The 14491-nt window shown below is 58.9% G+C and overlaps 1 protein-coding gene across 16 annotated transcripts in view; it reads right to left on the reverse strand.

The window, feature by feature from the left end:
* Positions 1-14491, reverse strand: part of ABLIM2 (actin binding LIM protein family member 2) — a 134455-nt gene that overhangs the window by 96294 nt on the left and 23670 nt on the right. For all 16 annotated transcript variants that reach the window (XR_006816403.1, XM_045989840.1, XM_045989916.1 and 13 more), the window contains exon 2: positions 2452-2595. Coding sequence is in view for 15 of the 16 variants with exons in the window: in XM_045989840.1 (XP_045845796.1) it covers positions 2452-2595 (144 nt within the window). In the remaining variant the exon portion in view is untranslated. The remainder of the gene's footprint in view (positions 1-2451; positions 2596-14491) is intronic.

Raw genomic sequence — 14491 nt, forward strand, 5'->3', positions numbered from 1 at the left:
AGAGTATAATTACACAACCATTTCTTGATTTTCCCAGGTAACCTGGGCCCAATAAGAGCCAAGGTGGCAAGAACCCATTACACTAGGGCCTCTGGTGAGAAGCTGTGCTAAACATGTTTACTTGGCAACATGCCAACCCGGGGACAGACGGGACTGGTCTCAGGGAGTCACCGCCCTCCTTCCCGGTCCTTTGTGCCTGTGTGGGTGGGCCCGGGACCCAGTTCTAACTAATGAATCCTATTTGAAGACTTTGGGGGACCTTGGGGAAAGGGTTCTCCCTGGTCAAAGGGAGAATCATGTGAGGAGAGAGCCCTTTGCCTGTGCATATCCCCCCATCTCCAACCCCTTCTCCGGTTGGATGCTACCCTGGGAGGATGTGATGCTTGGAGCTACAGCAGCCACTCTGAGACCATGAGGAGAGGCACTGCTGCCATGCACAGGTTGAGGGAGGGGGAGAGGGGATGGTGAGGGTGGGGAAGCAGAAAAAGAACCTGGTCTTTAAGGACCTTGTTGAGCTGTTACATTCACCAACTCTCAGGGGCTAAAGGGGCCACTCCCAGACTTCAGGTTAAGACAATCAATGTCCATGTTGCTTAAGATACTGTGAGTTGGGTATTCATTTTGATTCATCCAAAGTAGCCTCAGTGATTCCTAGGCTTTTCATTTTCATGAAAACCTGGATAAAAGACCAGTCCGAGACTGTGGATTGCCATGCTTCAACAAACATGGCTTTTCCCAGCTAGCAGGTAATCTAGAAACGCCATTCCTCAGCCAGTGAATCGGGAGCAGCCCTGATCCCCATGGCCATGGGCACAGCTGCCAGGCATGGGGTGAGGCTGTACAACTGGCCTTGGAATGGGGCCCGCACGCCCACAGGTCCTGCCACCAAAGCCACTACCAGAGGAACCACGGGGCGGGGCAGCGGCTGTCGCGGGGCCAGTCCCAGGAGCCGCCAGTCCCACCCACCACCTACCACGAGGGAGGGGGCACAGCTATTCCCACATCTGCTCAGGAGCTAAAGGTTGGAGGACAAAGTGATCTGGCCCAGATGACGCTGTGGGAAGTGGGGAGGGCTCCTGGGGCAGTCCCCACCTCCCCTCAAACCCTGTGGGTCAAACCAGGACTCGATTCTGGAGTCTCATGCCTTCTCTTGCATTCCTAAGGTCTGCGCTTATAGACAATCCTTTTAAACATGGTGGCTGCTTCCCCTGTGCCTTTTGAAATAACCTTTTAAAAAGAGCATTTTAATGGATTTTGCTTTCCAGACACAGCAAATTTGTCTTTTGGAGAGTAGAGAAAATTAAACCAGACAAATCCCATAATAGTCTGGGAAGCTCTGAAGAAAAGGGAGAGACGCTTCAGGCAGGGAGAGGGCACTGGCCATGGCAGAGGGTGGAGCACTGAACATGGGGGGGGTCAATGACCAGGGTGGGAGGGAGGGCACTGGCCATGGCAGGGGAATGGGGCACTGACCACGGTGGGGGTGGGGCACTGACCACAACGGAGGGTAGGGCACGGGCCATGGTGGGGGGATGGGGCACTTACCAGGGTAGGGGGGCACAGAGCACAGTGGGGGGGGGCAGCCTCAAGGGCAAAGGCATTGTCCACAGGACACTAAGTGATTGCTAGTCTCACACCCTCACCTGGGTTGCTCCATCCTTTCCCAGAAAACAGGAACTTCCAGGTGTGCCCCTCTGAGGGGCAGGGGCAGGGTCGCCCTCAGACTGAGGGTCCCAGGGCACTCCCATCCTCCGCCAGAGATAGTGCCACCCCACAGGTCCCTGGCTGGGGGGCACCGGGGACACTCAGGTCTCCCCTGGGTCAGTGGCCCCCAGAGACCCCCATGTCGCCCATGGCACTCTGCCCCTCTCCAATGGCAGGGGACTTCAGAGCCATTTCTGGGGTGCCCTCCGTCACAGCAGAAGAGCCCAGCCAGTTGTTCTCAAGTTTTTTTTCCAAACAACAGGACTCAACACGCAGTCTTCGCAGAGGGCCTGAGGCCATGGTGTGGCGATGGGGCAGAGCTCCTCTGGGGCGGGGGGGCTCACCCGCAGCCTCACACCCCCACACCCAGGAGATAGCTCCACAGAAATCTCCAAGGGACTCAGCTGGGGCCACACCCAGGCCTGGCATCCAGCCGGGGACAGGCTCCCCCATCTCCAGACCCCAGCTGCCCCCTCAGCTAGCCGTTGTTCATCGCTCCTAGAGCCGCTGGCACAGGGAGGAGGCTGGGTCCCTAGTGTCGCCCCTCCCCCCAACAGCACTATGTGGTCACACCCATCTGCCCCTGCCACCTGGACTGGCCTGGAACCCTCCTATTGCCAGAGTCCTCCTTACTCCAAGTTAGATCCCAAACACCATCTCCTCTGCGAAACCCTCTCTGGAAGCTTCTAGATCCTTCCCTGCCCCGGCCCCCATCAAGGAAAAAGAGCAGAGGCCCGAGAAGCTCACCTTTGCACACGAAGCACTCGATGTGGAAATATTTGTTCTGCACCCGCAGCACCTCCCCTTTGCACACATTCCCGCAGGTGTTACACAGGATCGCGGTGCTCGGCGGCTTCTCCAGGGGGCTGTGAGCGGCCTGCGGCTCCGACACTGCGCGGAAGGAACAAGGAGCCACGTTAACATTGGGGCAAACACCAGGCACAGAGGAGCAAAGCAGCAGGAGCGTGAGGCCGTGGAGGGGGGCACTCCCCTGTTCAAGTGCCATAGAGGGTCAGGGGACAGATGCGTCTTCTTTCCCAGGGGACCAAAGGGAACTGGATAATGTGAGAGGCCATCTGGTCAACCCCCAGTGGTTGGGGTGGGGGGGCTTACTCCTCTGTATGGCAGCCCCACCTGATGGGCCATCTGCCCCTGCCCAGGTGGGCACACATGCAGTGGCGGGGAGATCACACCCCCTCTCAACGGGCAGCCTAGTCTCTTGCCGCCTTGACCTGGTAGGACCCCGGCCGGCAGGGCCTCAGAAGCAAAGCCCCCACCATGAGTTTGGCAGCTCTCCTGCAGCCAAGAGACCTGGTGTCCTCTCTTCTGCGAGTACAATAACCACAGTCCTCCTTTGAGCTTGCTTCAGATTCCCTCTGCGTCCTGGGGCCATTGACTGCAATTTTGCTGCTGTCCTCAAAGCCAACCATGGCCTGGGATGCTTATGGAACACTGGAGACCCACTGAGGGCCAGGTCAGAGTGGACAGTTAAAGGGCCCGGCTGTGGGGCTCTTGGGGGTGTCCACATGCTCCTCAGCCACATCCTCCAAAAGTACCTACAGGACCCTGTGACCCACGGCGGGTGTGTCCCCTTGAGGAGCTCCAGCCGGGCAGTGGAGATGCACCACGGGGCAGAGCTGGGGTGAGGGGAGGCCCAGGGGCTGGGGACCAGCAGAGTTGTTTGAAGCACAAGGAGAAGCTGGCTGGATGCTGGACTTGGAGGCCAGCATGGAGGTTTGCCGGATAAAGAGCATGGCCCACGCAGGGACCCAAGCAGGCTGGATCCTTGGACCAACCTGAGAAAGTCAAACCTGGTGCTCCCCTCACCAGCCACGTGGGATGCTGCCCCCTTCCAGCCTATCCAGGACCCCAGCCCCCATCAGACTCCCCTGAGAGCCCCCTTTCCTCCTCTGGGAACTCACCCACCATGCCCCGCCTGTTTCTGGGTCTCTGCAAGTGGGGGAGGCCGACCACCGGCTCTAGCCAGCACTGAGTAGACCGCTTGGCTTTTCTCGTGGGTGGGTGTCTTTACTCATTTCCCCGTCTTCTAATACCACCCACCTTTTGTTCTGGGGGCCCTGCATGAGGCCGAGACAAGGACAGGCTGCAGGTGTGTAGGGTTGGCAGGTGGCAGGAAGGAGTGAGGGCACCCGAGGCAGGACGTCTGCAGGTGCAGGTGAGCTATGCACCTGGCTGCAGTGGAAACCCCAGGTGGGCTGGCCAAGGAAGCACCTGCCACGCTTCGTTGGAAGGTTAAGCTATTTGCACATGCGTACCCATTTACACAACGGTCTAACGCTAGCTTTGAGCAAGCAGCAGACCTCAAGTTCTCCTCATCCCTGTCTGAGGAGGACACTTGTCTACCCGATCTCCCACCTGTCCCCCACGCCCAGCACCCTGCATCCCAGCAGCCCCCGATCTGCCAGAGCTGGGCTCCTCTCAGCTGTGGTCCCTGCCCGAGATGCAGAGTTTGAGAGCAGGTGGCACAAAGGGGAGGGGCTGGGTCACACTGGGGACAGTGAGCTGTCCAAGGAGGAGGCTGTGAACACCCCAAGGGCAGCAGAGTGCCTGCTGTCTGGGGACAAGAAGTAGGTGCAAGAAAAGAGGTGAGCAGCATGAAAAGTAATTTGGCGTCTCCCTGGGCTCTCCAGACCCAGAGTCAATGCCTGTCTCTGGTTTCCAGAAGAGTCACACTGGAGGGTGCCAAGCTGGGGCAGGGTGGGGGGGAGGGGTCTTTGTCTGCCCTCCTATGGCCCCAGTGACAGCCTCCACTCTAGCTTAAATGCCAACCACAGGCTTGCCCTTCACTTCTTTTTCCTGCAGAAAAGGTGCAGAAATGGCCTTATCTATTACTTAACAAAATTGGTGGAAGGTGGCATTTCCTTGGGCTTGAATTTACGACTCCCCGGCGGAATGAGCCACTGGAATCCAGGTTTAAAACCTGTGAACAGCCTGGGACCTGGCAGGCTCCAAGTCACCCCATCCACCTCCTACGCTCCGTGGAGATTGTGGGGGGTGGGGCGTGGGGGTGGGACACGGATCCTCCACACTGTTATCTTCTCATCTGTCCGGCAGACAGAGAACAATAGCCTATCATCTGTCCACGAGCAGACAAACAAGTTTTTATACTACTAGAATCCGGCTCGAGTCCAATACAAGCCGAAGGTCACCCAGCCACCCTGGGGGTCACTCTGAGCCCCGGGGGAGCACCGGCTGCAGGGGCAGATGGCTCAGGTGCAGCCCAGCTTCCCCTGCTGCGTGCTGTGACCTGGAATGTCCAGCCTTCCATGTGTCTGTCCGTCCATGCGTCTGCCTTCCGCTCACATCACCTGCCCTGAGGAGGGGGGCGTGTTTGCCAGGAAGATGGGCTCAATACACAATAGCTATTGTCATTCACAAAGACACACAGCCTGACACCACCAGTTTCCTGGTTACTTGAGGTCGATCTGGTCTAGGTTGGGGGAGCTGCTTTAAGATAGGCTTTGCTGGGGGGATCCAACTCTTGCCCACCTGGAGCATCCTAAAAGCCTCCCAGGGTGTCTGGGTGTGAGAGCTGTGGTGCTGCCCTCTGGTGGCGGGAGGCAGACACTGCGCTGTGGGGATGGGTGGCAGGTGCCACTCTGACCCAAGGAGTCCCATCTGGGTATCCCGTGCATTTGCGGGGGGAGCATCTAACCTCCCAAGGTGACTCATTCCTCGCACCTCTGCAGAGGCCCAGTTGAAAGAAATTCCCATATGTGGACTCGGATGGGGTATGTCTCCGTGGGGAGCTGTTGTCCCTGCAGCCAAGGGAGCTGAGGCCCGGAGAGGAGGCCCAGGACCTGCAGGGGGCAACACCCAGGGTTCTCTCCAGGGGGCCCCAAGACAGGGATGGGCTGTTCTGGCCAGCCCTAGTGTCTGGTGTGTGGGTCTTACATAAAAAAGAAGCATAATCAAGAAACCAGATATCAAGCCACAAAATGACACGGGGGACAGCCAGATGCGTATTACTGAGGGAAACGAGCCAGTCTGCAGAGGCCGTGGGCTGTGTGAGCCCATCTACAGGACATTCTGGAAAAGGCAGAACCACGGAAATGGGAAAAACAATCAGTAGTTGCCAGGGCTTGGGGGGAGGGAGGGGCGAGCAGATGGGGCGTGGGGCTGTTTAGGGTAGAGAAGCCACTGGGGTGGGACACGGTGATGTCATCCCACCCTTGTGGGAACCCACAGCAGGTTCAACCGTCACTGTGGACCGAAAAGCACTCTAAGGACTAAAGTCTGGGAAAAATGTTAAAAGAAAGAGAAGCAGAGGGAGAGCTACCACACACAGCCAAAGGGACAGGCTCATTTGGCTATGGTTGCAAGATGGGCTCCAACCTCTCTGGCTTCATGGGTCCCCAGCTGGGATAATAACCCAGCGCGTAAACTCAGGTGGTAAGAACCAATCGCATGGGGCTGAGACTATTTGATTGCCACGTGATAAGGAAATCCTGGTCCCAAGGACCCTTGCAGGGAAAGGGAATTATTCCCGGGATCATCAACCTGACCGAGGGCTGGTCCCACGGTCCCCATGACACCCTAATGGCCCTCCAGGCTGTGACCCTGCTCTCTCCCCAGGAGACAGGAGCCGCGTGCTGCTGGGCCTGGGATGGGAGCCAGCAGGGCCGGGTGTGGGCTTGCATCCATATCCGGGGGCAGCTGTGTGACCTTGGAGAGCTGACCAAACCCCAGGAAGCCTCAGGTTTCACATTGATGAGCTGGTGCCTGGTATCATGAGGCATTTTGTGAGACTCCATTAAAGGAGAAAAAGCTCCCGGTACAATGCCTGACAGATGTCGTCAACCACCGCTGCTGGCCTGGTCATCCCAGGCCCTCCAATCTCAGGGCCTCCCCTACCCCTGGGGATGGAGAGGGGAGGAGGCTATCAGGAAAGATACCAGGAGTCCACAGGGGGCAGGGGGGGGCCTTTGCTTACAAGCCCACCTGTCAGGAGATCGTCCTAGATTTGCTTCCCTGCTTTGGCTACCTCGTGTTGCGGCAGGGTAGGCAACGGGGAGGGGTACAGCTGTCCTGATCCCAGCAACGCCCCTCCCTACCCTTGGGTAGATCACATGCCCTCTGGAGCCTTTTTCCTCCTCCAGGAAACGGGACAAGTATTCCCAAATGTGGGACCCTCACGCGGATCAGACCAACGACACATGTGGAGCCCGTGACCCAGCTGAGCACCTGTCGTGTGTGGGGATGCAGGAGGCAGTGACAGGGATGGGGCCGCAGATAGTGCCATTAGTGACCTGCAGTAGGTGAGGCTCCTAACTTCGGCGCCTGCACCCAGCGCTTCACTCGGCGGTGCCCAGCGCTGACACCGTGAGCAGGCCCGACCCAGACCAGTGCCAGGCCTCGCCAGCCCTTGGCTTGGGGAGCAGGGTTGGCGGCTGATCCCCACCAGAGTGCCGGCTAACGTCGGCACCAAGCTCCGCTCCCTTGCCCATATGGCTGGCGGGCGGGGCTCGTGGACACCAGGCGAGTGGGCTTTTTACCCTGATGAGCTGGGAACATAGCTCTGGACTCTTCACCCACCAAACCCTCCCATTCTCCTCTTCCCTCTGTCAGCTCAGCCCTGAGTGGGGCCACTTCCCACTTTGTTCCTAGAAATTCACCAACCTGACATCACTCTAGACGCCACAGCCGGATGCCCCCTGTCTGTTCCTGTCATCAAAGCTGGGGACCCATGTCATGGCATGCCCGGAGCGGTCTCCCTTCTCCCATGAGATCCTCCCCAGGGCAGATGCTGCTGTGGCCCCGGCCTCCTCCGGCCTTGGCGCATCTGGCCTGAGCCTTCCTAGTGCCCCGAGCCCCTGGAGACCACCAAGAGTCAAAGCACTTCATTGTGAAGTCAGAAGTGCAAGGCGCCCAGCCAAGGGCGCTCAACTCCAGGAACTCAAGCAACAAAGCTGTTCTTGCTGTTATTGTCTGCTGACTCCGTGGTTCACCCACCCGACGCGTGCCTGAAGGGGCGTGCCTGAGGACCTACCTACACATGCCTGAGGACCTACTAGGTGCCCGGATTCTACAGGAACCAAACAGGCCCAGCCCCGGCTCCCTACCTGCAGGAAGAGTCTGTTACCCCCATTTCACAGGGGACAACCCTCAGACTTAGAGACGCCTCTCTCGTTCCAGCAACGCATCTCTCGTTTCCCAGACTGCAAGGCACACGTTATTCGTGACCTTCAGGGACATTTCCAACTCCAAGGGCCCAGGCCATGCTGGAGCCCAAGCCGGTGCGCTTCCCATTCCTGCTCATCTCATCATCCGGGGTTTGGCCTGCAGGTCATGAACCGCAGGATGGCCCAAGGGGGCCCTGTGTGCTTGGGGTCTGACTGGCCCCCACACCCCATCGGCGTGATGGCTTTGGTCCACTCTTCACTCTGCTGAGTATATCAGGCAAACCACTGGTTGGGGCTCTAGACGGCATGGCTCTGCTCTAATATTGAATAGGCCATACAGTCCTGAGACTCCAGTACGCCCAGGGTGGGTCCTAGGCACACAGCTCCTGCCCTCCCCCAGGCCTTCACTTCTAACCATGACAATGAGCAGAGAGCCACAGACAGAAGCGCAGCAGGGAGATGAACCTCGGTGCAATCAGAGAGGACTTCTGGGAGGAGGTGACATGAAGTGGGCAGGTGCCTTCCGGGTCTTCAGTGAGTACCCATCCCACGCTCATCTCCACCACAGTATGACCATGCTGGGTGGCCCTTGTCCCTTGGTCTATGGCTGCCTTCCCTGGCCTGGAAGCCCCTCCAAGGCCAGGGGTCAGGAGGGGATGGCTCTCACACCACGTGGCCAGAAGCATCCTTGTGTCCGGTGCATGTCCTCCAGCACAGGTATTTCTTCGGGCTGGTTTTCCCAGTGTGGAGTGGAGGGCCCACCCATGCCTGAGCTCGGAGTGTCTGCCTGCTCTCAGGGCATGCTCTTCCGCGGGCTGTGTCTCAGGTCGGGAACGGGTCCCCACTCTGTCTCGCAGCCCTCCCTTGGGCTGCGTGTTGGAAAATCACACCCACTCACACGAGAGCACTCCCTTCCCTAACCTACTTATGGGCCAACTGCTAATTATAATCATGAAGCGGGAACTGTCCTCTGGAGCAGCCATCCCGGCCATGGCCGTGGACGTCGGCAACCTGGGCCCAGCAAGCAAGTTCCCCCTCGGCCAGAGAGGAGACCCTCTGCCTCTTCAAGTATGTCATTCATCCAGGATGTCCATGGGCTCCCACTCCCTGCTGAGCCCGGGGCTGGCACAGGGTCCAGGCAAAGCAGAGGAGTCCCCATCCCCTGGGGGACAGAAAGTCTCCCTGATGGAAGCCCATTGCCCTGGACGCCTGATCTCCCAGCACCCACCCCACACCCACTTCCACAGTTACACCATCAAACTGCAGGGACCCCACCGGCATGCCACATCCATGTGAAGCTGTACCCCCGTGCCCCCGGAGACGACCCGGCCCTCTTCTGCTTCCCCATGGATATTGTCTTTGGTTTCTTCTATGAAGCTAAGTGGGCTCATCCGAACCCCTGACCTGCCCCAGGGCCAGACTGCGGTCAGCTGTCTGCGATCCACTCCGCTCAGCCCGAGTTCTAAGCAGTGGACGCAGGCTCGAGCACACATTTGCAGACAGAACTGATTATGTGGAAATGCTTCATATTCCCAAACTGACCAACTTCTGCCTGCATCTCGCGGCTTCTGAATCAGCCCCGGACCAGGACGTCCGGGGGGGCCGACCCACCAGGGGTTCTCCGAGCCCTGCTCAGGGCTGGCCCAGGGCACAGCAGTGAATGTCTCTGGGTGGGTGAGCCGCCCTCCTCTCCTGTTCACCCCCCTGCACTGGACGTCTTTCTGACGTCCTCTCCTCTGAAGGGGTACAAGGCTCCACGCCTGCCCGGCTTGCCCTCAGAGGCCCAGCACCCAGCCCAGCGCCTAGCACCGGGCAGGTGCTCCAGAAATGGGATGAATCAACACGTATCACACTGAGCATGTGCCGTCTCACTCGCCTCAGCCTCTGGCGATGTGGCCGGCGCTCCTTCTAGAGATCGTGGCACACTCATCCCTCCCCAGCAGGCTTCAGAGCAGCCCCTGGAGGCAGGCATCCACCCCCCTCAGGCTCTCCTCCACTGTGGCTTTAACATGCCTCCCACTCAGCGGCGGGGACCGAGACCCCTCCCCGGGAACACAGGTGGACCCTGGAACTGCCTCGGCCAATGACGTGATGGGGGCGACACTGGGTGGCTTCTAACCTAGACCAGAATGCCATAAACTGCCTTGCCTTTAAGGACGCTTGTTCTTGGAGCCCAGCGGACATGCAGAGAGGAAGCCCAACCACCCCGAACACCGAGCGGCCACTCGCAGGGAGCACAGGGATCTGTTCTCCAGAGGCTCCTGTTGTCCCCAGCTCTCGGGTCACCCTAGCCTCTAGGTCTTCCCAGATGAAACCAGAGATAGCATGGATAGGACAGAAAACATCCCTGCCATGTCTTTCTGAATTTCTGACCCCAGGATCCCCTCCCCAAGTCCGGACATGGTGTCCCCCCCACTTCTGCACACAATCTGCCTGAGGCTCACCGGGACCTTTCCAGAGACAGGAAAGTCACTCCCTCCACAGCCTAAGTCCCAGAGGAGGTGTTGGCTGCTTGGATCCGGGAAAGGAAATGCCCAGAGTCTGGCCTGACCTTGCCTGGAGTCTTTACTAACCCCTTATGGTAGATACTCTTGTACCCATTCAGCAAGAGCTAGAAACCAAGCTCAGAGAGGCACGCTAACCAGCCCAAAGCCACACAGCCAGGAGAGGCAGAGTCAAGATTCAACCCCAGGTCTGTTCTCCTTCCCTGGTTCCAAAGTCCAGGTGTCTGAGTAGATCCCCATTTGGACCCACCGGGAAAGTGTCCCCTTGAGTCCAGCGAGCTCACCGCAAGGGGGCGGCTAGGACAATAGGGCCCCCAGGACAAGCTCTCCCAGCTGGCACAAGGGCAGGATCGGGGAGGTGGCCTTGAGCACAGGCACCATTTGCTCAGGTCTCTGCCCTGCTCAAGCATGTTCCGTGGCTCCCCAAGCCACCAGAACACAGCTCAGCCCCCACAGGGACCCCCACGCCTCCAAGCCCAGTGCCCAGCTGGTTCCCTGACTTACCTCCCACCATTCCCTGTCCCAGACTCTTTCCCAGAGTTGCTGCTAATGGCCTCAGCTCTGGCCCTGGTTCCCAGCATCGCCTCTGCTGGGAGTGCTGCCCCCATCCCGTTCCCCTCCACCTGGGAAAACTGAGTTTCAGGGCCCATGTCCAGGGCCTCCTCTGGACCCACAGCACAATCACAGGGAGCCCTGCGTGCTGGCCCCATGTCCCCCTGGGCTACCAACTGCCACCTTGAACGAGTCATGTCACCTCTCCCAAACGGCCAGTGACCCTCTGACCTCCTCAGGTGGAGACCCCACTAGAGGTGCCTATTTTCCAGGATCCCCTAAACGTCAGCATGGGGCTGGGGGAACAAAGGACCTGGGTCACCTCAGAGCACCTGGGTCATGCTTGCCGTCCCGGCGCAATCGGCCTGCAAGGGGCCTCAGTGTGGGTGTGAGCCCTGGGTCACCCTGCCTCATGTGGGACCCCTGCTCCCCGGGGACTGATGCGGGGGGCGAGTTGGGGGCTTTACAGAGCCATACCCCACTAGACCTGGGGAGGCCGAGACTGGTCTCTGCCCGAGTGATAACGGCTTGGCCTCTGGATGCCAGCAGACCGAGCGCAGACCCCCAGGGCCCTACGGGCTAGCTGTCGGGTCCCCGGGCAGCCACACCCAGGCCATCAGGGAGCCCCATGCAGCCTGGGAGGAGCCTTGAGCTTGATGGGGAGAGGCAGAAAAGGAAAACCTGCCCAGCCAGCCGAGTTTCCCTTCCTCTACACAGAGTGTGAGAGCCGTCAAAAGGGGGGCCCAGGAGGCTACAGAAAGAGCCCCTCTGTGATGGCTGAACTGTATCCCCCCAGGGTCATAGGTCAGCCCCCCAATTCTAGCACTTCAGACTACAACCTGATTTGGTCCTCACGGCTGTCCTTACACACAGGGGATGTTAGGACACAGACATAGACGCACGGGGGTTCCTGTGCGGATTCAGGGAGAGACCCATCGTCTGCAGGCCAAGGACAGAGCCCCCCTCATGGCCACCAAAGGAACCAGCCTGTGACACCTTGATCTCGGGCTCACGGCCTCCAGGAGGTGAGCAGAGGTCCCCCGGGGAAGACCCGGTCTGCACTCAGTACTTTGTTACCGCGACCCCACGAGACAAGTTGGTGGAAAGTTCTGGAAGCCAGGCCTGGCACGTGCTGGCGTCCCTCCTCCAGGCCTTTTTCCATCTGCAGGGGGGACAGTGATGTGACCCCACGCAGGGCTTTCTGGGGATGGTGACGGGGCAGGGCCAGCTCATGGTGGGGTCTCAGCGCGTGGCAGGGAGCCGGAAACTCAGGCTGGCCACTGGGCTCGGCACACTCCAGTTCGAGCTTCTGGCAAGTCCCAGGACATGTCATGCCTCCAGTACTTGGTCCAGGCGGCCTGGCCACCCACGCAAGGTGTCACCTTGCGGCCGGAAGAACGGCACTTCCTGACCGGAGAGGCACCCGAGATCTCATGGTTGGCCCTCTGGAAGGTCCAGGCACAGTGGGCATCTGGGACCATTCTCTCCCCACACTTGCCCCAGGGACACGGCCAAGGGCAAAGAGGGGTGGAGCCCGCCCAGGGCACATACAAAGTCTGGCTGGGCCAGGCGCAGGGCTGGGGGCTCGAGGCCCTCAGGCCAGTCTCTTGTTCCTCTTATCACACCGCCACTGGCCAGTGCAGCCCCCGCAGCAGCAGCGAGTGACCTTGTCAGGTCAGGGCCCACTACCCTGCAGATGCGCCGTCAAAGTTCCTTAAATCCAATGGGAACGGGACTCACATCCGACGGCCCGAAGCCGTGCGTGGTACATCAGCGCGGTGATGGTAACTTGTGTGACAACATCGCCTTTCAATCCCCAGGCCCGGGCTGAGTGCCAGATGCTGCCCTTGGCGGTTTCCACCGACGACCATCACAGAGCGGAGAACGCGGGCCCTCTTCTCCCTTCCTCTGTATTCAAGCCAATGCAGGCCGTACGACTCAGGCACGGTCAGGCTGGACGTGATGATGCCCTCCATCCGTGATGGGCAGACACATTGGCTCCAGGCCACGACGAGAGCCACAGCACAGAGAAGGAGCCTGAGGCCCAGAGACATTCAGTAGTGTGGTGAGATCACACAGCCTGTCACTGGTGGGGGCCGGTTTGTGTCCCCAGGCCTTCCCCCTGCCACACGATCTGTCTCCTCGGTACTGTCCTCCCACGCGCTGGTCCACGGAAGGCTGGTGGCAGAGAAGTATGTCGGAGTGTCTAATTAAAACTGGGCATCCAGCGGGTCGGCTGGATGCCAGGGAAAGCTGAGATGAGCAGGAAGGCCATCGGTTCAACACGCACACCACGTTCCCACTCCTTCCACCAACCCCAGGTCCCCTGGGGCATTTGGCTCCTACAGACTGGACTCCCCCGCACAATCTGACGTCTGAGGGTCCCATCTGTCCTCTGAACGTGGACGGACTGGGGTTCATTTACACCCAGTGATGCAGCCCGTGGGTGGCGACGGCCCCCTACTCCGTCTGGTCAGGTCCAGAGGTGTGGCCCTGGCGGTCACCCAGTGCCGCGTGGGAGCCCAGACCCCGTTCCCCCGTTAACAGTTCCTTAGGTTTCAACAACAAAAGTAGCTGCTTTTGGGGGGAGAGAAATAATACCATTCATCACTACAAACCCAAACAGCACAGAGAAGTCGAAGGAGAATTGAAAGCCCCGGCTAATCTTCAACCCTGAGATTAACCACAGAGCAGCTCAGTGGCCGTGCCGGTGTGCCATGAATGACACGTCATGTGTGTGCATTTACACACACAGACACACGCCTAGGACATGTGGTGCGATAGGATCCACAATAAGACATAACAGAAAGACCCGATCTTTGCAGGGAGCCTTGTCCTTGTGTCCCGGACGCGCTCTTCCCAAACAATCTCCTAAATTCTTGAGCAGAAGCCACCCCGCTTGGCAGAAAGGGCCCAGTGTGCATTTAGAAATGTTTATCGAGATAGCGTCCACAGACCATAAGATTCTCCTAGTTAGAGGCACAGTTGTATGATTTGGGGTGTAAAGTTGGCCCCGGAGCCCCACAGGAATCAGAGGCATCAAGCAGTCGAGAAAATGCAGGCGTAACTTCCGACTCCCCATTACCCTAACCACGACTCGCCGCCTGTGGACCAGAGCCTTCCTGAGGACGGAAATGGGATTAACACGTGTCCTATACTTGGCACGCGTGATACGCTGGCTTCTCACAAAAAGTCACCTAGAGAAAAGTGCTGTGACGAAAATCCTAAGGAAGAGAGCACACATTTACCAAACCATATGGATACGCACTGCAAAAGTGCGTGGCAGTGGAGGGTGGACCCGCACGGCTCCAGGCTGTTGCTCGAGGTCATCTGTACTCACTCGGCCGTGTGTCCAGCAGCAGAAGCAATTGTAGAACAAGCTCGTTGTCCCCAGAAGTAACCCCTTGCCCATCGCTGTCCCTCCCCACAGCCCCGCCCCTGCCCTGGCGACCAATGATTTACTTTCCACCTCCACGGATCTGCTCCTTCCGGACATTTCACACACGGACCCGTACGACTGGTGGCTTCCGTGTCTGGCTTCGCAAGAATGCAGAATGTCCCCGAGCCTCACCTGTGTTACAGCAAGAG

This window comes from Meles meles, chromosome 2 (genome assembly GCF_922984935.1).
Source record: "Meles meles chromosome 2, mMelMel3.1 paternal haplotype, whole genome shotgun sequence".
Classification (NCBI taxonomy): domain Eukaryota; kingdom Metazoa; phylum Chordata; class Mammalia; order Carnivora; family Mustelidae; genus Meles; species Meles meles.